This window comes from Solanum dulcamara, chromosome 10 (assembly GCF_947179165.1).
Source record: "Solanum dulcamara chromosome 10, daSolDulc1.2, whole genome shotgun sequence".
Taxonomy (NCBI): domain Eukaryota; kingdom Viridiplantae; phylum Streptophyta; class Magnoliopsida; order Solanales; family Solanaceae; genus Solanum; species Solanum dulcamara.
In genome coordinates this window covers 19,933,566-19,955,515 of record NC_077246.1, presented here as the reverse complement: position 1 = coordinate 19,955,515, position 21,950 = coordinate 19,933,566, and the positions used below count along the sequence as shown (strand labels likewise).

The 21,950-nt window shown below is 38.5% G+C and overlaps 1 protein-coding gene and 1 long non-coding RNA gene across 2 annotated transcripts; both read right to left on the bottom strand.

The window, feature by feature from the left end:
- Window positions 1–754: 754 nt before the first annotated feature.
- Window positions 755–12,431, bottom strand: LOC129871611 (uncharacterized). The gene is made up of 3 exons (XR_008762277.1): window positions 12,078–12,431; window positions 1,306–12,008; window positions 755–1,186 (listed from the first exon to the last, which is right to left on the bottom strand). It is a non-coding gene; the product is annotated as an uncharacterized LOC129871611 (long non-coding RNA).
- A 1,405-nt stretch (window positions 12,432–13,836) lies between these two features.
- On the bottom strand, window positions 13,837–21,581 carry LOC129870857 (uncharacterized). Its single transcript, XM_055945732.1, has 2 exons — window positions 21,443–21,581; window positions 13,837–15,057 (listed from the first exon to the last, which is right to left on the bottom strand). Exon 2 carries the CDS (start codon window positions 15,040–15,042, stop codon window positions 14,017–14,019), a length of 1,026 nt encoding a protein of 341 aa, XP_055801707.1. The 5' UTR covers window positions 15,043–15,057; window positions 21,443–21,581; the 3' UTR covers window positions 13,837–14,016.
- Between the last annotated feature and the right edge of the window lie 369 nt (window positions 21,582–21,950).

Here is a 21,950-nt window from a genome sequence, read left to right as displayed (position 1 = left end):
CATGTCGCATCAAGTAGAGTCTTATTCATAGTTATGAAGCGTGCCACCTCTATGGATATGAGGCTATAAGAAATTTTAGGAAATTCTCCCTTCTTTCATGATCTATGTCATGCTACAGAGTTTCCCTTAAGATTTCCTTTCCCTAAATTTCTTCCTTTGCGATTTTCAAAATCATGTCTCTAATACGAACACCATTGCAAAGGGGAAATAATACTAATGAAGCCCAAGCTCCTCCGACTCCTCAAGACAATGGTCCCCTACCCGATCAAGTGATTAATGTGGAGGTCAGGATTTCCATTACTATGCTATCCCAAATGATAGCCAACCAAGGGGTTGCGGCTCTTTCCAATGTTCCTATTTCAGCGTTAAGAGTGAGGAACTTTGCATGGATGAACCTCTGGAGTTTCATGGCTCAAAGGTTGATGAAGACCCACAAGAATTCATAGATGAGGTCTACAAGATAGTGAGCATTATTGGGGTGTCGTTCAAAGAGAAAGCGGAGTTAGCGGCCTATCAACTTAAGAGTGTTGTACAAGTATGGCATACCCAATGGAAGATAGAGAGAGTGGATGAAGGTCCTATTGAATGGGAAGCCTTCAAACTTGCTTTTCTTGATCTCTTTTTCCCTCTTGAACTAAGGGAAGCTAAGGTGTTGGAGTTAATGTAACGATCCAACCCCGTAGGCCGTGACTGGGGTCCAGGTGTATACATATTTATAAGTTGTGGTCAAGTCGAATTATAGACACGTAATACATATAAATCAAGTGTAGTCAAATCGGACTACAAACAATATGGCACGTACAAGAGAACCCCCAAGGGGTCATAGCATTTCATATATCTGTAGCCTCTTTCATTTGTATCATAACACGAAAGGGCATGCAAGCCGACAAGGCTGACATAATATAATAACATATACCATACATCATGTAGACCCAGCTAAACCAAACTGACATACACAACCTACATATACATGTCTGCAGACTTCTAAATATATTAATGACAACATATGGTGGGACAGGGGCCCCGCCGTACCCCTGGATAAATAAAATAATGATATGCATAAGTGGCAGTGCCAAAAACTAGGTTCCGATATAATGGAGCCTCTTCCAGCTAAGCCAAACAGAATCCTAAGCTAACAGACTCCCAAAACATGTATATGTACCTCCGGACATGAAATGCAGCCCCCCTGAAAAAAGGAGGTCAGTACGACATATGTACTGAGTATGTAAAACATAACATAATACGACTAAAGGCATATCTGAAATAGAGAAGTAGGGGATAAAATGTCAAATCAGAAACCTGTACCTTTACTCAATGAATCATAAAACCATGCATGCTCAAGTCATACAATATAGCCGGCCCTTTCGAGGATCCGGTGAATCACCTCTGTAGGACCATCATAGGCCCGATGCCATCACCATCTTATTGCAACACATCATTATATTTATACATACGTACCCTGGCCCTCTAGTGAGGGACTCAGTGAGTTTTTCATGTCATTGCATTATCATATCCTCGTATAGTGTACCCGGCCCTTTAGTGAGGGACTCGATGGATAATGTAGTGAACTATGCACGAGAACATACCCTGGCCTGGGACTTAGTGATAGAAGGGTTACAATATTCACGAGTATATTAGTGAGTAATTATATGCAATTTAAAACATTATCATAGACTCGACAAAATAAGAGAGTTAAGCTTTTGTCTGAGGACCCGAGTAGTAGTGTGTTCATCTCGAGTATCCTCTTTAACATATAGAAGTTTCCATGGAAATAGTTCAACTACTACAGGAGTTCAATACTCAGAAATAAATAAGAGATGCTTAAGAATGGAATTACCCCAGAGCTCATATTATATTTAACTTACAACTAAGACATGCCAAAAAAGAAAGAGCATAAGCTCTATATAGCCTGTACTTTCCTTCTTGTGGTCATTATGTATATATTTCGTACCCGGCCCATCCTGGAGCTTGGTGAACAACTATGGCATTATAATCTCATTTTCATACCAAGTACATATCAAGAGAAAGGAGAGATAGCTTTCCACACACTACTTTTTAACACGTAGAAGCCTTAACAGGCAATACTCAATTCTTGCAGGAATTCCAATACCAAGCAGTGGATAGGGATTATGAGATGTACTTGGAGTTCTGGGAATGGAATTATCCCCTCATTTCACATACAATTCACTTAAGGCTAAGACATGCCAAAAGGAAATAAAGATAGTTTTACATACCTATGCCAAAAATATGCCAAGAGAAAGCTTCGCATACCTCTTACGAGTTACTCTTTATCACATTCGTCTCGTCGTCCTTTGAACCTATTCAACATGGAAGCAATACGAATACAAACCATCCCTGAATTTTCAGCATCTTAAGTTGCACACGAGTATTCATAGAACTCATTTCCTCGTTTGTCTTCTCGACTAGTTCTTTAGCTAGTTAAGGAGTTAACGAAAATCGGACAACACCTCCCCTATAACATGCCCTATCCGAATTTCCAATTAGATCCCTAATCACTACAGACAACTAAAAACAACAACCTACAGCTCATATACAAATAAAACATGGCAACATTACATAACATAAGCTCCAAACAACTTGCTGAAAATTACGATACCAAAATAGGATTTCTAGTCTTTATTTCGCAAAACCTTTGATTATACGAAATGAGGGGTCGTGTGGCTGAAACCAACATCCCCCACACCTCTTTTAGAATAATTTTATGCCCTGCAATACACCACCACACACCTGCAGCAGCACACCACAAGCACAACACCTTGCTTCAACTACAATTTAATTATAGAGACTCCAATTTAGTTTGTTTCGAACGTCAAGCATATTTATTGGATTTTCATATTTCCAAACACTTACACAACATTTAACACACTTCATAACAACACCATAAACTCCAAATTGAAAGGATAGGTCTTACCTTACCTGAAATTGGCCAAAACTCGCCAAACTAGCCTCGGAAGTTCCTTGTCGTGCTGAAACTTTAGCAGACTATTTGTATCGCTTCCTCGTTGTCCCGAATTGGAATTTTATGTTATCAAACACCATTATATAACAATGGGACACCTTAAATAATTAATTCACGAAACGAAAGTCGGAGGCTCACCTTAAAGTGGCCAAACCCGTAGCCCTCCTTTCTTGCCCCTAGCATTTTTCTCATCAACTTTCTCCTATCTTTTCCAAGTGTAGGGCTGAAGACATGGTTCCGTAGGCATCATAAAATACATATATACACCTCCACATTATTGAGGAACACCGTAGATAATTAATTTACGGAGGAAAATTAGAACTTACTTTGAAATCTCCAAACCATGGCTGCCTTCTTTTTCCTCTCTACGTTTCTTTTGTTTCTTGCTCTTTGGCTGAAGTTTTGGCTGAGAACTGAAGTACTTAGTCACAATACATACATATATAGATTGTCTTAGGAGGTGACACATGTCATTCCCATAGGGTGACACGTGTCTAACCCTTATTGGACCAATGTAACCATGCAACCAATTAGGGGTTGCCACGTGTCCTTAGTAGGGACCACCCCCAAGTAAGTGGATCACCTACTGTCACGTGTCACCTTCCTAGGTTTCCACGTGGCGCCTTCTCTTGTTGCCACGTGTTGCCCCCTCTCGCTGCCATGTGTACCTCTCACGTGCTGCCATGTGTCAAGTAGGTGCATCACCTACTTAATCCAAGTAGGTGAATCACTTGCTTACTTCTTCTTCGTGGGTTCGTAATCTCGTCTTATTTTAAGGACCTATGTAATCCTTTCTATGTAAGCTCGATGTGTACTCAAGTATCTTAAGTATATAAGACCTCCGAGGTGATGGCTTACACACGTAAGTCATGTCCTATGACTCATTACTTGGCCTCCAACTCCTTCCGACTTTTCATGACCCTATTTCCAACATTTCCTACTATGGGGTATCATATTGCCTTTCCTTAGAGTTGTTTGATAGTGTCGTAGCTTATGCGTCTCACATGATAACTTCTAATAAGCTTAGAAGGCATTCCGAGCTTAAGAGTGTGGGGTGTAACAGTTAATAAATCTTCGACAAGGCAATATGGGAATGAAGGAATATGCCCTCAAGTTTACTAAGCTATCCAAGTATGCTCCTTCATTGATTGCCGATCTACGTGCCCCAATTAGTCAATTTATATTGGGGGTGTCCGACTTGGTTGCTAAAGAATGTCATATAGCCATGCTTGTGAAAGAAATGGACATATCTCGTTTCATGACTTTCGCTGAACAAATTAATGGAGAAAAGCTCAATGAGATGAGAATGAAGGATTCTAAGAGGGTCGGGTATGAAGGTAGGTGCTCTAATACCAGGACCGGTGGTGGTAGTAATGGCCACTCTTAACAAGTCCAAGGTTCGGGGAAGAAGTTTGCTAAGGATAGGGTCCCATACCCTAAAGCTCAAGGAGGATAGGTATGATTGCTAGTAGCCCTTCTTTTTATAAATGTGAAAAGTGTGGAAAGAATCATGGAAGGAAATGCTTTATGGGAACGGGTGCTTATGATGGGTGTGGCAAGGCGGGTCATAAGCAATCTGAGTCCCTTATATCACTAACAAAGGTAGAGAAAGTCGTCCACAAGGAGGCCAAGTGCAACAAGGCGCCCCAAGCTCAACCTAAGGGTGGCCAACACAACAACCGATTATATGCTCTTCATGCTAGGCAAGATGTGGATGAGACTCTTGATGTAGTCATGGTTATATTATGGATCTTTAACTTTGATGTTTATACATTGGTTGATCCGAGTGCCAACTTGTCTTTTGTTACTCCTTACCTGGCTATGAGATTTAATCTATTCCCCAATGTGTTTTTAGAACCTTTTTTGGTTTATACTCCCATGGGTGATTCGATATTAGCCAAGCGAGCTTATAGAAATTGTCCCAAGTCGGTCTTGCACAAACTTATTTCATGTGATCTTGTTGAACTTTACATGACCGATTTTGACATCACTCTTGGTATGAATTGGTTACATGCCACTTATGCATCTATATGTTGTAGGACTCGTGTGGTTAAGTTTCATTTTCCTAACGACCCTATCCTTGAATGGAAGGGTAATGATTCGTGGTTAAGGGATGATTCATCTCATGTATTAAGGCCTGGAAATTGATTTCCAAATGGTGCATTTATCATATTGTGCGAGTTAGGGATATTGATTCCAAAACTCCTACTCTTGAGTTGGTCCCTATAGTAAATGAATTTCCTGATGTGTTTCCCGATGATTTGCCCGGTATTTCTCCCGAAAGAAAAATTAACTTTGGTATAGATCTCCTTCCTGATACCTAACCTATTTCTATTCCTCCTTACCATATGGCTCCAGTAGAACTTAAGGAGTTGAAAGAGAAATTGAAGAATTTGTTGGATAAGGGTTTTATAAGGCCAAGTATTTCACCGTGGGGTGCTCCCATATTGTTTGATAGGAAGAAAGATGGGTCACTCCAAATGTGCATAGACTACCGACAATTGAATAAGGTCACCATAAAGAACAAATATCCAATTCTAAGGATAGATGACTTATTTGACCAATTACAAGGAGCAAGTTACTTTTCTAAGATTGATATTCGATCTGGTTATCATCAATTAAAGGTAAGGTAGTGTGATATTTCCAAAATGATATTTCGAACAAGGTTTGATCATTTTGAATTTGTAGTAATGTCGTTTGGTTTGACTAATGCTCCCGCTATCTTCATGGACTAGATGAATTGTATTTTCAAACCATACTTGGACATGTTTATGGTGATGTTTATTGATGACATTTTGGTTTATTCTCGAAATGAAGAAGATCATATGGGTAACTTAAGAATTGTGTTGCAAACATTGAGGGAGAAGCAATTATTTGCCAAATTTAGTAAGTGCGAGTTTTGGCTAAGGGAAGTTGTATTTCATGGCCATGTGGTGTCCGGTGATGGGATTAAAGTAGATTCAAAGAAAAATAGAGGCGGTTAAGAATTGACCTAGACCATTATCCCCTTCGGATATTAGAAGTTTCTTGGGTCTAGCCGGGTACTATAAAAGATTTGTTGAAGGATTTTCATCTATTACTTCTCCTTTGACTAAGTTAATCCACATGAAGGTGAAATTTCAATGGTCAGATGAATGTGAAAAGATCTTCTAAATATTGAAGAATCATCTCACAATGTCTTATATTTTGACACTACTAGAAGGTTCAGATGGGTTTGTGGTTTATTGTGATGCCTCACGTGTTGGATTGGGTTGTGTCTTAATGAAATATGGTAAGGTGATAGCCTATGCTTCTAGGCAGCTTAAGATACATGAAAGGAACTATCCAACCCATCGTTTTGAACTTACAGTAGTTGTGTTTTCTTTGAAAACATGGCATCACTATCTTTTGGGGTGCATGTTGATGTGTTCACTGACCATAAGAGTTTGCAATATGTGTTTAGCCAAAGGGACTTGAACCTTAGGCAAAGAAGATGGCTTAAAAATCTAAAAGACTATGACATAAGTGCATTGTACCATCCGAGTAAGGCAAACGTTGTAGCCGATGCTCTTAGTCGGTTGTCCATGGGTAGTGTTGTATATGTTGAGGAAGGTAAGAAGGAGTTGGTTAAAGACGTCCATCAATTGGCACGTTTAGGTGTGCATTTGGTTGACTCCAATGATGGAGGTGTCCTAGTATATAATGGCTCGGATTCGTCTTTTGTGGCGGATGTTAAAGCCAAACAAGACAATGATCCGGTGTTGATTGAATTGAAGAAGTCGATTGCCGAAAAAGCCATTGAGTCTTTCTCTAAGAGGGACATGAGGTACTACGTTATCAAGGACATTTGTGTGTTCCTAATGTTTATGGATTAGAGAGTTAATATTGAATGATACCCATAGCTCTCAGTATTCAATTCATCCGAGATCCACCAAGATGTATCATGATTTGAGGGAGGTGTATTGGTAGAATGGCATAAATAATGACATAGAGGAGTTTGTGGCTAAGTGTCATAATTGTCAACAAGTTAAAGTTGGGCATCAAAGACCGGGAGGTTTAGATCAAAACATAGAGATTCCTACTTGGAAGTGGGAAGATGTGAATATGGACTTTGTAACGGGTTTGCCTCGCACTAGAAGATAACATGATTCTATTTAGGTCATTGTGGATTGAATGACTAAGTCGGCACATTTTCTACTGGTTAAGACTTTTTATGGTGCTGAAGATTATGCTTGGTTATACATTCGTGAACTTGTGAAACTTCATAGTGTTCCTTTGTCGATTATATCGGATAAAGGTACTCAATTTACTTCATATTTTTGAAATTCATTCCAAAAAGGTCTTCATACTAAAGTTAAGCTAAGTACCATTTTTCATCCTCAAATCGATGGACAAGTTAAAAGAACGATCCAAACTTTGGAGTATATGTTATGAGTATGTGTGATTGATCTGAAAGGAAGTTGGAATGAGCATTTGCCATTAATCGAGTTCGCCTATAATAATAATAGTTATCACTCTAGCATCCAAATGGCTCTTTTTGAAGCCTTGTATAAGAGAAGATGTAGATCTTCGGTAGGATGGTTTGAAGTGGGTGAAATGGCATTAATTGGTATCGATTTGGTGGTTGATGCTATGTGAAATTAAAGTCTCATAAGAGAACGATTGAAGACGGCTCAAAGTCGTCAAAAGTCCTATTCGGACACTAGGAGGAGAGAGCTTGAATTTAATGTGGATGATTGGGTGTATATAAAGGTTTCACCTATGAAAGGTGTAACACGATTTGGGAGGAAAGGAAAGTTGAGTCCTAGATATGTAGGACCCTATAAAATATTGAAGCGTGTTGGTAAAGTGGCATATGAGTTAGATTTGCCATTTGAGTTGGGTATGGTTCATCTGGTATTTCATGCATCAATGTGGAGAAAAATTGTGGATGATCCAAACTCCACTGTGCCTTTGGAAATTGTGAACATTGAAGAGAATTTGACTTATGAGGAAGTTCTGGTGGAAATCTTAGACCGACAAGTGAAGAGGAATAAAGATTTTGTGTCCGTCAAGGTATTGTGGAGGAATCAACAAGTAGAGAGTACTATGTGGGAAGCGTAAGTGGACATGATGAAGCGTTATCTATATCTATTTCCTTCCACTCAATCCTAAAGGTACTAAGTTGTTCATGATCAAATCGATTAAACTCGTACGTTTAAGTTCCATATGTCATTCATATGCATGCATGCTCATGAAAATAAAGTTTTAGAAACCATGTTTTATGATAAGTATGATGTTTACATGTTTTATGCATTTTAAAGATGTACCTATATTCATGTTGGGTTGCTAGTCCTCTTTTCATATCATTTTCTATGCTAGTTGAATCTCATTCGAGGACGAATGTTCCTAAGGGGAAGATATTGTAAACCCCATAATACGAAAAGACAAACGAAAGAAAATTTTTCTTTCAAAGGAGTTTGAAACTAACCCAAGTCCATGAGTCAATCTACGATTCGTATACGTTATTACGGGTCGTAAAAGGTAATTGGAAATTTGGCGAAGGCAAAAGTTGGGTTGACAAGTCCATTGACACTCGTAGAGAAAATGACGACTCATAGAAATAAGTCATCAAGGCAAGGTAGGATGACCTACAGGTGTCACCCTCAGGACTTTGTCTATGACTTGGCAGGACGAGTCGTAGAGAAGCTTACGACCCGTAGAAACAAGTCGTGATGAAACTTCAGACTCTATCCAACTTGCAGGATTTTAGACATGCAAGACGGACCCCTTTGACGACCCGTAAAGACGACGATGAGTCGCAAACACGGCTTGTAATAAAAGTACTGAGGCTCGATTTTTAGGCCTTTCTCAAGACCTACAGGACGAGCCGTAAAGATGACTCGTCACCATACTAACGACCCGTAGACTTAAGTCGTAGGATTGCCCGATTGGAATTTTAAGGAGGGGTAGTTTTGTATTTTCCCTACATTCTAATAATGTATGTGGATGTTTTTAAGGACTAGATTCATTACGAATTAGATCCTAGATACTCCTCTTTATTTTCCCTCATTATTTCCCAAACAAATTCTAGACTTCTCTCCCAAGGTTCCTCAAGAGTTCATCAAACTTCCATTAGGGTTTCTTCAAGATCAAGACTCCTTTCTAAAATTCAAGTTTAATCTCAATGCAGGTATGTGTGGATTGATTCATGAGTCCCTTCCACTCATGAAGTCCAAGGTTTAAATCTCAAAATCTCATTACTTTTGAACTTCAATTTTGATGAATTATGTTGGGCTGCTTCAATTTTATTTTAAATCATTGTTTATTATAATTATGAGTATGTTTCTACGTAAATTACATGATTTCAGATTATGAAAGCCTATGCATAAAGCTATTTCCTATGATGAATTACATGCATTATGTCCAAGGAGTCCAATGTTTTCAAGGTATCCTTATAGTTTTCAATCAAATTCATTATGTATATGAGTTTTAGTCTAAATTAAAGTATGAATTATGATCTAGTTATAATCCTCATGAAGATAGGTGACTTAGGGCCCTATGTGGTGACGTAGGACCTAATGATATGAATTATGTATGTATGAATTGTAATGTGAAAGGTCAATTCTCACATTGCAATTATGTAATGAAATGAGCTATTCAATGAATTAGGAAGTTTATGAACAAGTTATGATATATGCTAAGTATTTTTCCTATATTATGTATTTCTTGAATTTGACTTAGCACCGAGTGGACTTGAGGTGGGGACCCTACCAAAAGCCTTAGTAGCAACCTCATGTCTCATAAATTATGTGCCATCGTAGGTTGTCTTATGGCTTAGTTATTGGATCCATATAGTACATCACCCGCCTAGCGGGGTAGAGTCTACCTTGGTAAGTAGATTTCTTCTGATGTAGGGGTAACATTGGGATTCCATGTTAGGGGTAATATCGGGATTTCATGTTATAGCACGCATGGTCTTATTGTCGGTTATTATTTCTATCCTACATATGTATATGAGTATTATGTTATTGTATGATCTTCGGTTACGTCTGTTAAATGCTTTGATCATTATAGTATTCCTCATGGTTTTACTTATCCTCTTTATCATGCATATTCTAAATCATTGCATCTTATGATTTATATTGCATATCATGCCCACATACTTAGTACATTCAAACATACTAATGCATATTGTTGCCTACATTATCTCATAATATAGGGGTTGAGATTGAGTATTGTATTCATCCACGTGGCTAGTTGGGCTTGCTTATCAAAGGAGTTGTGGTGAGTCCACATCTATCGAGGACTAGCTTTGAGTTGTTGTTTTCTTACTTTCAAAAGACATTTCTTTCTTTACTATGAGGGTAAGCTAGGGAATGTCTTGGCCCCGCCCATATTCATGAGTAGGGGCATCTAGTTAGACAAATGTTTTGAGTTTATGTTGTCAAGTGACATTCTTCATTATGTTTCATATTCTAGACTCTCTTATGATCTTTCCGCATCTATTTTACCTTATGTATGTCGCGTGATATGACAAAAGGCTTGGTTGGAGCCCCTTCGGGATTTCGATCGTCGTGTTATGACTAGGTCTTAGGTCGGGTCCTGACACTAGCCAGATTAGTATAGTGCAAGAATCTGGTGAAAGGGATCAGCCATACTGGATGCTAAACTCTTCTGGCAAGTTTTCGGTCAAATCAGTATGGAATGCTTTGAGGACTCCAATGATTGAACAGGAAGAATATCTGAATATTTGGAAAAAGGAGTTCCTTTCAAAATTTCTCTCTTTTTCTTGAGGTTAGTAAAAAAAGAGACTTTCCATAGGTGAAGTTTTAATCAGGATGGATATTGCAGAGGAGGTGCAGTGTTGTTGTAACCTAATGGCTAATGAGAGTTATCAACACCTGTTGTAATATGTCCAAGTGCAAAGAAGCTATGGAAAATGTTTGCTAGTGTTGGGGTTGATGGACCTTTTATCCAACTTAAGGACACAATTTATAAATGGTGGAAGGTTGATTGTGTACCTAAGCTGAAACCTTTTTTAATGTTATCCCTAGGATGATCTGGTGGAAAATCTGGAAGAGGGGGAACAAATTGAAACATGGGTATAAGATGTATGTCTATAGTATGTTGTCTGAAATAAACCAGAATCTTTATCAACTTGCCACTATTGGATATCCTTGGCTTAGAAATATCCCAAAGGAATGACCTAGTTTGGTTAGATTTCTAGAAGTGTATAAGCCATGTATCGTTCCAAAGGTGATCTATTGGAAGGCTCCTAATGTAGGATGCTATAAGTGTAACTCAGATGAAGCTTCTAAAGGAAATCCAGGTCCAAGTGCTGGGGAATTTTGTATTAGGAACTGGAATGGTGAATTCATTTATGTAGAAACTCATAATTTGGGGGTTAAAACTAGCTTGGAGGCTGAGGCTACGTCTTTGGAGAAAGGTTTACAATACTATTTGGCTCAATAGTTAACCCTTGTCATGCTGGAAACTGACTCACTCACTCTGGCAAAAATATTGGATGTAACATGGGAAGTCCCTGGTGCATCAGTCTGCTCATTAAGAAGATTAAGTGGTTGATGAGAAATGGAAATGTGGAGGTGAAGCAAGTGAAGAGGGAGCGTAACATAGTGGCTGATTTTTTCACTAACATAATCTTCTTTTTTGTAGAAACTGAGGTTAAAATATTCAATTCATTTCAGAAGATTCCGAGAGAAGGGAAGGCACTAATATTACTAGATGCACAACAAGTTCCAAACATACGAATTACTAAAGTACAGAACAAATCCTTTGCTCTGTAAAGCAATAAAGGAATATAGTGTATCATGTGGAGGCAAGGAAACAAAGGCAAATAGTATGTCAATACATCTACCAACATAGAATAGTATGGACCTTAAATCGAAGGAATTTAGGCAGTGGTATCAGTTCCATAGGAGATCAATCTGTCAGATTCCAAAGACTTAGGGAAAGTACAAGTTCATAAGGTGTGAAAGGGTAGGAGTCACTTATCGGAGAGTATGCTTGAATAATTTTGAAGATCCGTCAATGCATTAGTAGGGGTTCACTGCAACAAGATCTAAGTTGTTAGAACTCCTCACCAAAACTGACAACCTGTAGAAGTCAAGGAGGGTACCTTCATCTTGCCGAAGCAAATCTAAGCTAAAACTAGTTGACGAAGTCTACACTAGACAAGATTTCATTGCGCTAGTGAGAATTTTTAGCACCTAAGATGTAGTCTATCCAAGCTCGTTTTCCATCAGCTCTGCACTTTGCTAAGATGAAGGAAGTCGTCCCTTTTTCATCATCTGCATCGGACCCTTAAGCTGTTGAGATTGAGGTCATCTTCAATGGCCGGAGATAGAGAGGAAGACGATGGGTCGGAGAAGTTTTTGGATTTTCTCCATTGTTGGAGATATGAAGTTTAGTTTATTTCTTTTCCTTTATTTCCTTTTCGGTTTTGTCTTTTATGTGTTTTTATTTTTTTGGCTTGGGCGATTTTTTGTCTAAGCTTTTGTGTACATTGTTTATTTCTTTTTGAGATCAATTAAGGCCATTTAGGCCATATTTTAGTTATTTTTTTAAAAAAAAGTAATTAATTTGCTTTTGATTGGCCGTTTTCCCTTTATAATTCTGTAACTATTCTTATTACTTTTATACTCCAGCTCTCCAGACCAGATTACACAAATACACTTACTAGGATTTTATTTGTATATTATATAAAAGTTATTTAGTAGCTAATTAATTGAATCATAAATAGCTGATTGCGTACGTCTTTATCTGAAAATAATTCCTAGGTTTTTTCTAAGCCTGGACAAATTTTATATTCTTGGAAAGTGAATCCAACTAAAGCGTTGGAGCTCAATTTTCTTGCTGATGAGTGAAGCAACTGGAGGTTAAATGTTGCTCCCTCCGTCTACTTTTACTTTTCTAATGTTATCTTAGTACAATTCATAAGGAGCCGTGAATAGGAACAACAATTTTATGATCTCCTTTGAATATAACAAATTGAATGTGCTCGTTAAATGCACTGGAAAATGATTATAGTTGATAATAAGGGTAAATTAGGAACTATATCAGAAGTTATCTATTGTTTTTCTAAGCTGGATAACTCAAAATGGACATTTATGTTTAATATAGTAAGCAAGTAAAAATGGACGGAGGAGTAGCTCCCAAAGAACGTAAATTTTGTAAATATCAAAATTATGAGATAATTTTTTGGAGTGAAAATAGAACTCAATTTAACAGGCCCAAAACCGAAAAATCCAACCAAACTGTGAACCTCAACTTCACATTTTGCTTCTTTCAAACACGACTACAAAGCCAATATGAACACTTTAAATCAAAATGCAAGCCATCCGCTGATCACCACAATCTTTTGCAACTACATAATATCTTCTTTTTAGATAACTAAACAAAGCAATGTCTTGAATCATGAAAGTTGCAACATTCAGAGCTTCTTGTCTACAAGGCAAAATATAGTTTTACGAGGGCAAGTGCATATACATAGTTGCATTTAGGACCCCTCTGTAAAAATAGTTTTCAAGTTTATAAATTTAACCTCAAACATGCAAAACTGAATTCAAAATCGTAGGTCAACTTCTGATTTGAATGCTGCACTAGATGTGTACTGCTGTTTACTCACAGTTTACAGTTAATGTTTTATTCAACTCTTCTGTCATCTAATACGGTGGAATATATATTACTCAGAATATCGCATTACCTAAGGAGGAGAGGGAAGATGTAGCAGTAACACTTTTATCTGAAGTTTCAGACTTCAGGCTAAAGTTTAAATACTTCAAAAAAAAATTGGCTACGCTTTAAATAGGGTGCTCAAAGCAACTACCCAGTGCAATTCCTACGTTTTGCAGCGATCACCAATAACATCTATCAACTACTCCAAATGAAGCTAGGATATCATGATATCTCAGTTCAGATGTCTTCCCATAGACAACAGAAGGTTACAAACTTTGATTACAACTCATAAAGCCTCACCTAGTTCCCAAATCTGCGAGTAGATACTTACACCACATCCTGGATATTTAGCTGAAGGTTAGAGAAGGTAGTAACACCAATCAAATCTCACCAAGATAGATCTGTTTATCACTACTGCAAGATCCAATGATTGGTTCATTAGGATGAAAAACACATTCATTAACAGATCCAGTGTGTCCAGGGAGCTTATACAGGATGCGCCTAGATGTTGTATCCCAGACATAAACCATGCGATCAGAACTCCCAGCTGTTACTTTACTTCCATCAGGAGACCAACTACATTTCAGCAAGTTCTTTTCAAAATTGTGTTGGTGGCCTTCCAGGATCTTAACACATCGATTTTGGGGGGCATAAGGGCGCATGTCCCATATGCGAAGTGTGCAGTCCATCGCATTAGTAAGAAGATAAGACCCATCAGGACTCAGCTGCATACCAGTGATAGTATCCTGATGGCCCTGGAGAGTCATAGTTACTTCACACCTTCGTAAATCCCACAATTTCACGTCATTGTCAATACCACCTGTGCAGATCTTATCAGAGGCATCAGAGAAACTGACGGCTGTAATTTGAAATTTGTCTGGAAATGTTTGAATGGCTCCTCTTTGGCGCATATCCCAAAGTTTAGCAGTGCCATCATCAGATCCGCTGACAATAAGAGGAGGGCCCCTCCGAGCTGGGCAGCATGAGTTAACAAATGAGGAATGTTCAGCCATTTTCTTTATTTGCTTCCCTGTTTCTACGTCCCATGCCCTAATAGTCTTATCGGGGCTAGCTGATACTATTGTTGATCCATCAGTAGTCCATTGAACATCAAGAACTGCATTTTTGTGCCCTTTCAAGACCATAAAATTTTTGCAATCACCATGTACATTCCAAAGAAAGATTTCTTTGTCATGCGAACCAGATGCAATGATTGTTCCTGCTGGGTTGAACTTCATAGTATATACTGCACTTTGATGTCCAGTAAGCAACATAATTGGTGACTCCAAGCTTGATGTCCGTGGTTTTCCATTTGGTCCAAGTCCTTGGGGACCGCTAGGAAGCACAGCAGACAACTCCATCGGCCTTGGCCCCATAACTGACAAAGCACTTTCAGTTTGCATCATGGTCTTCACTTGCACCTAAAAAATTTGAGATAGTTCAGCTAACAATTACAACAAATATAATAGGAAACATAAAGCTGCAGATATAGAACTACAAAAGTTTATATAGAGCTGCTTGTCTAATTACTCTAGGCTTCAATTTGAGGATATTCCTATAATAATCTCGAGACTAAGGGAACAAACAAGTGTCATGATATGGACTAGTAGAAGGGGAGAGAATTCGAGCCCCAGTATGGAAGTGAAGTCTCAAGTTTGCTGAAGTGGAGGCCCAAGTAGTTGCATTAATAAATTCCTATTTACGGTTATTTTAAATCAGTTAATTAATTTCAGTATTTGCTTAATGGTCCCTTGTATTTTCCTTTTCTTTGCAACAGAATGTCACGCGGCACTTGTAGGTAGCTAGTCGTTTCCTTTATTAGTTGTACTGGATTTCTGCTTTTTATCAAATATATGCATATCCAATTTCTTTCTCAATTATTCTCTTCCTTAGCTAAATTCTGTTTTTTCTCGTGTTCTTCATGAATTGGGCTACTCTACAGCTCAAATCGTGAGAGTGGTATCAGAGCCATTCCGATTCTCAGGCAAAAGATGATTGATAAGCAGAAATTCAAAGGTTTAGAAGAGGGTATTAAGAAGTTGGAGACAGCTTCAATCCATGGCAGCTGATAAAAACGATTCGAATCTCTCAAAACAAACCAGAAATTGTTCTCCTCTCAACTGCAGGAAACACAGGAGACGAACAAGAAGCTGGAGCTGATTATTTCACACCTCAAAGGAGCTCGACGCATTGAGGCTCCACCTGAGTTACCACAATCTCCACAGTCCGTAGCTTCAAGCGTTCAAGGTCACATGACTGTTTATGATACTGGCCAAGGATCGAACATGCGAGTTCAGGTATCCCCATTTTCGATTCCTACTAGTTATCTAGTTGGACTACTTTCCCCAAACAGCTCAACCTGTGTCCACATGTTGTGACTACTGTCTCATTGGTGTTGACTTCTCCCTCCATAGCTACTACGGTAACCCCAATGGTCCATACGAATCCCAACAACCCCCCTCTGCTTCCTCTACCCATGCAAAACACTTTTGTCCACAACCACGAAATACTCTTAGTTCTTTCAAATGCCAAAATCAATTTCCCAGAGTTCAATGGGACAAATCCCAAGGGGTGGTTACGTAAATGTGAGCCGTTTTCCAAAATATACCAAGTCCCAGACCAAAATAATAAACAGAGTTATGTATCAGTTCAATGAGGGAGAAGGCTTATGTGTGGTTCAACAGCCACATCTTAGAGAAGAGTAGTACTAATTGGTCGACGTTTTGTGTAGAAGTGTGTTTTGTGTAGAAGTGTCTCGCAGATTTGGCAATGTCAGACCTATGGACAATGTGGATAAATTTAACAACCACAAATGTTGGGCCCTTCCCTGGACCCTGCGCATAGCGGGAACTTTAGTGCACCGGGCTGCCCTTAAACACACTGGTAGAGTAGTTAGTTACCGGGAGAAGTTTGATGAACTGAAATCCTATATGTTGCTGATTAATCCCTTGCTTAATGGAAGTCACTTCATAGCTATATCAGTGGGTTGAAATCTGAAATTATACCTTTGGTTGATATGACAAACCCCACTTCTTTGATGGATGCCTTCAAAATTGCAAAAGCCTATGGAACTTCCTTTAGGGCTTTATCCAGGTCAATTACTCCCGGAACTCCCTCATATCAGTCCTTCCCTAAATTGCTCGGACTCTTCACTTTCGGTGCTGCACCCGTGTCAACACGACATGGGTGTGGGTGAGGGTGTGGGATCTGTACCCGATCTGGTGACCCAGTTTTGGTTACTTCAACCGAATTCGAGGGAGAAATTCTGGGCATGCAATGATTTATGTAATCAAAACAAAAACTAAGGTGAAATTGAAGAAAATGAAAAACCTTGTATGTATAAATTTTTCTAGTCACTCCCTTTCCTTTTATCTCCTTTCAATATTCTCCTATTGATCAATATTTTTTCCACAAGATATCCACATAATCTCATAATTTAGGTTTTACAACTCTATTTTAGATATTTGAATTAATTTTAGCCGAATCCCCGCACTCGTATCCATACATGAATCTGTATCCGACCTCTAGATTCACACCCGTATTGGACACACCCACATCTGAGTTCGAGCAGCTTAGGTCCTTCCCACCTGATTCCAAGGTCATAGTGTTCCTTATCAACAACCCTCCCAGAACCAAAGGGTCTTAGTTCCCTATAATGGACCTGGTCAATCTTCTTAGCTCCCTTCAAACCAAACCCCATGTCAGAAGATCTAAGAGAAAAAGGTATGTGTTATAGGTGCCATGAGAAGTACTTTCCAGGACACCAATGCAAGCCTAAATCATTGAATGCCATTACTTGGAAAGGCACAGAAAACCAACAAGAAGAGACCACTCAAGCACTGATAGATGAAGACCAACAAGAAGAGACCACTCAAGCACTGATAAACGAAGGGGACACCAGTGGTGTGGTTAAGGAAGATGTTCAAAGAGGTGATAAGGAAGTGATGGAAATATTTGTGTGTGTTGTTGGCCTTTGATAATTCACCTTCAACTGTTAAGATCTTAGGATATATCAAGAGGGTGCCATTAGATCATGATTGATTTAGGATCTATCCACAGTTTTGTGGATCCTAACATAGCCAAAACATTGAAAATGGACATTGAACCCTTTCCCAGTCCTAAGAGATTAGCCAATGGCCAAGAAATGTTGTGTGAGGGTTACTGTCCACAATTTTGGTGGAAATGCAAGAAGAATGGTTTGGTTTTGATATGAGATCTATGAAAGTGGGAGGAGTAGATCTCATTCTGGGAATGGATTGGTTGGATCTGTATTCTCCTATCATTCTTCATACTAGGCCACACAGCATCACTTTTCTATAAAGATGATCATTGGGTGACACTGTGAGGGCATCAGGAAGAACTTAGAATGATTACTAGGGATGATCATGGGTTGTACAAAATGTAGAGCAAGAGTAGAGGAGAAATGAATGATATCTGCCTGATTGAGAGATTCCTTGTAAAGTCAACCAATGCTCAGATTCCTGGAACAATTTTTGCAATGCTTGAAGAACTCCAAAATGTGTTTTGAGGAACCTAAAGGATTGCCTTCTATAAGAGTATGCGACCACACCATACCCCTGATCAGCAATACCCACCCTCTAGCCTCAGACCCTATGGATACTCTTTTGATCAAAAGAATTCCATTGAAGCTATAGTATGTGATATGTTGAGTTCTCAGAATGTTATACTTAGTCATTCTAGTTATGCCTCTCCTGCATTATTGGTTAAGAAGAAAGATAATTCCTAGAGGTCATGTGTTGACTACAGAAGATTGAATTCATTGACTGTGAAAAATAAGTACCACATTCCAATGGTATAGGACTAGTTGGATGAGCTATCAAGGTCTACACTATTCTCTTAAATAGATTTAAGGTCAAAACATTATCAGCTTAGAATGAAACCTAAGGATGAACACAAAATTGCTTCCAGGGCCCATCATGGTCTATGGCAGTTCAAAGGGATGCATATTGGCCTCACCAATGCACCTACTACTTTTCAATCCATGAAGCATCAAGATTTTGGCCCTTTTTTAAGGAAATTCATCCTAGTATTCTTTGATGGCATCCTCATCTATAGCAAATCATTAGATAATAACAAAGACCACTTGAACACTGTCTTAGAGTTACTCAAGCAGAAACAGTTGTTTGCTAATGGATCCAAGTGTAACTTCGCTCAACCTCAAGTAGAGTAACTAGGGCATGTAATTTCTGGTCAAGGTGTAGGCACTATTCCTACCAAGGTGATTGCTATAGTGCATTGGCCAATACCTAAGAATCTCGAAGAATTGAGAGGATTCCTAGGACTCAAAGGCTACTATAAGAAATTTGTCAAGAACTTTAGCTTAATCAACAAACCATTAAATTCATTACTAAAGAAGGGTGCATTTGAGTGGAATGCAATGGCTACTCAAGCTTTCCAGGAGCTCAAGACTGCTATGTCTAGTAAACCATCATTGGCACTACCTGACTTCAACAAGACATTTGGAGTGGAGGTGGATGCCTGTGGCACAGGGTAGGTGTTGTTCTCATGCAAGATGGCCATCCATTGTCTTACATAAGTTAGTCAATAAGCCTTAAGCATCAAGGCTTGTCTACATATGAAAAAGAGCTCATAGCCTTGTTGGTGGCAGTGGACTAATGGAGGCACTACCTGCACCCTAATAGGAGCAAAAGCTAACCACTTCATTACAACATAAGGGCGTAACTAAACTCATGGAGGGTTTGAGCTTTGAGATGCATTATAAAAAGGGAGTTGAAAATACACTAGTTGATGCATTATCAAGGGTCCAAGAAGAATCTATATCTACCTCTTATTGTATAATTTCTCAGGTTCAACCTAAATAGGTGGAAGATATTTGCACAAGTTATGAAGATGACACTGAAATGACTCAACTTATGGCTCAGGTGCTAGTTGACCCTTCTACAGTCTCTGATGTTACTATGACACAAGGCTTGCTGAGATACAAGGGAAGAATTTCGGTAGGCAGCAAGACCAATCTGAGATAACAGTTAGTTCATCACATTACTCATCAGGCATAGGGAGTCATTCAGGTGTGAATTAAAGTTGTGTTTTATTGTCCTAACATGTCATTTGACATCCATAAGATAGTGCTAGCATGTGACATTTGCCAGAGGTGTAAGGATGAACAAGTGGCTAATCTTGGCCTACTACTGCCACGTCTTATACCAAATAAGCCTTGGGACCACATCATTATGGATTTTGTGGAAGGTTTACCAAGTCTGAAGGGAAAGATACCATACAGAGTTGAAATTTCAATTCAACCTACCATCCTCATATTGATTGAAAGACTGAAAGGGTGAACAAATGTTTAGAACACTACTTGAGGTGTATGAGCAACCACAAGCCAAGGGAGTGGCATAAATGGTTTTCACTTGCTGAGTTTTTGTACAATTCCAATTATCATTCAGCCATTAAGAAGAACCGTTCAAGATGTTATATGTCTATGATCCACCACAATTATCCTTTGAGTTGGTCTCAATCCAAAATGGTTGAAGTAGACCAATGGCTTCAGGAAAGGCAGCTTATGGCCAAAGTGCTTAAAGAAAATCGAGAAAAGGCTCAGCATGGAATTTCAGAAGAAAAGAACTGAAAGGGAATTTGAAAAATTGGAAATTGGGTATATTTTAAATTGCACCCTTACAAACAAGCTACTATTGCATTGAGGAGCAATTTGAAGTTGGCCTCTAAGTTCTATGGTCCTTACATGGTGATCAAGAAGCAAAGTATTGTGGCTTATGAATTAAAACTACCTTCTATAGCAATGATCCACCCAGTTTTTCACATTTCTCTACCAAAAAAAAAAAACTTGGTCCTCACATTACTTCTATTATTGATCCTCCAATGTGTTCAAAGGACGGACAATCCATGGTAGAACCAGTGGCCATCTTAGGGATGGAGAATAGTGAAGAAAGGCAATTCAGTAGTTACACAAGTGCTTGTGCAGTGGGCTAATCTACTTCCAGAGGAGTCGACTTGAAAGGACTACAAATTCCTAATATCCCAGTTTCCAAATTGTGATCCTTGAGAACAAGGATCCTAAAGGGGTGGAATATCATGATATGGACTAGTAGAAGGGGAGTGAATTCGAGCCCAATATGGAAGTGGAGTCTCAAGTTTGCTGAAGTGGAGACCAAAATAGTAGCATTAATAAATTCTTATTTATGGATATTTTAAATCAGCTAATTAATTTTAGTATTTGCTTAATGGTCCCATGTATTGTCCTTTTCTTTTTCACAGAATACAATGTCGCACCTGTACGATAGCTAGTCATTGCCTTTATTAGCTGGACTGGATTTTTGTTTTTTTATCAAATATATGAATATCCAATTTCTTTCTCAATTCTGCTCTTCCTTTCCTAAATTCTGTTTTTTTTTCTCGTGTTCATCACAAATTGAGCTACTCAACAGCTCAAATCGTGACAAAAAGATAAATCAACATTTCGGAATCTATATCCAATACATTTTTCCCTTTTTCTAAAGTTACTAAAATATCCAGGATCGGATCAAATAAAAACTCAAATAATCAATTCCATATTTACCTTGGAGACTAAGGGGCACAGAAATATAGTATCAAAAATTTCAGAATCCATGGTGGACAAAGAACGCAGGCCTGTACATTTCCCTTAGACCAAACAGACTTTATTACCAAAGATAAAGCCCATCAATGGATTCCATTATTAGCTTGATTGTTCCATTATAGTGTGTTTAGTTGAGTTCTTTTCAGCTGATTTTTCTTATTCTTCAGTTGTTTCTTTTGAAAACGAAAAGAAATAACGACGAAACTCACCTGGCGAGCGGTGGAGGCGGCAGGAGCTGGCAGAGACTCTCGGCAAAGATTGATGAAATTTGGAAAATCGTACTTAATTTGGAACCCTAGTTTAAACTCCAAACCTTCTCTCTGTGTTTGGGCTAAGTTTGGGCTTCAGCCATTAGATTGGAAAAAATAAACGGAAAATTAAGTACTACGACAAACCTTACTGCTATATTACCTGTTTAGGGTATAGTTTAAAATAATTATGGCTCGTAATAAACATATTTACGTGATATGACAAATTTCGCTACTAGATATACAATATATGTGTATATCAGTTATCATTATATATTTTTTCTGACAAATATACATATACAATTCGATAGATATATATATATAATTTGCCTCTCTCCTCCCTCTCTCTATCTCGCTCACCTCTCTCAAACTCACTCGCCTCTCTCTCAATCTCGCTTGCTAGATATACAAATACATATGTATATTAGATACATATATACAAATTTTTGATAAATATACAAATACAATT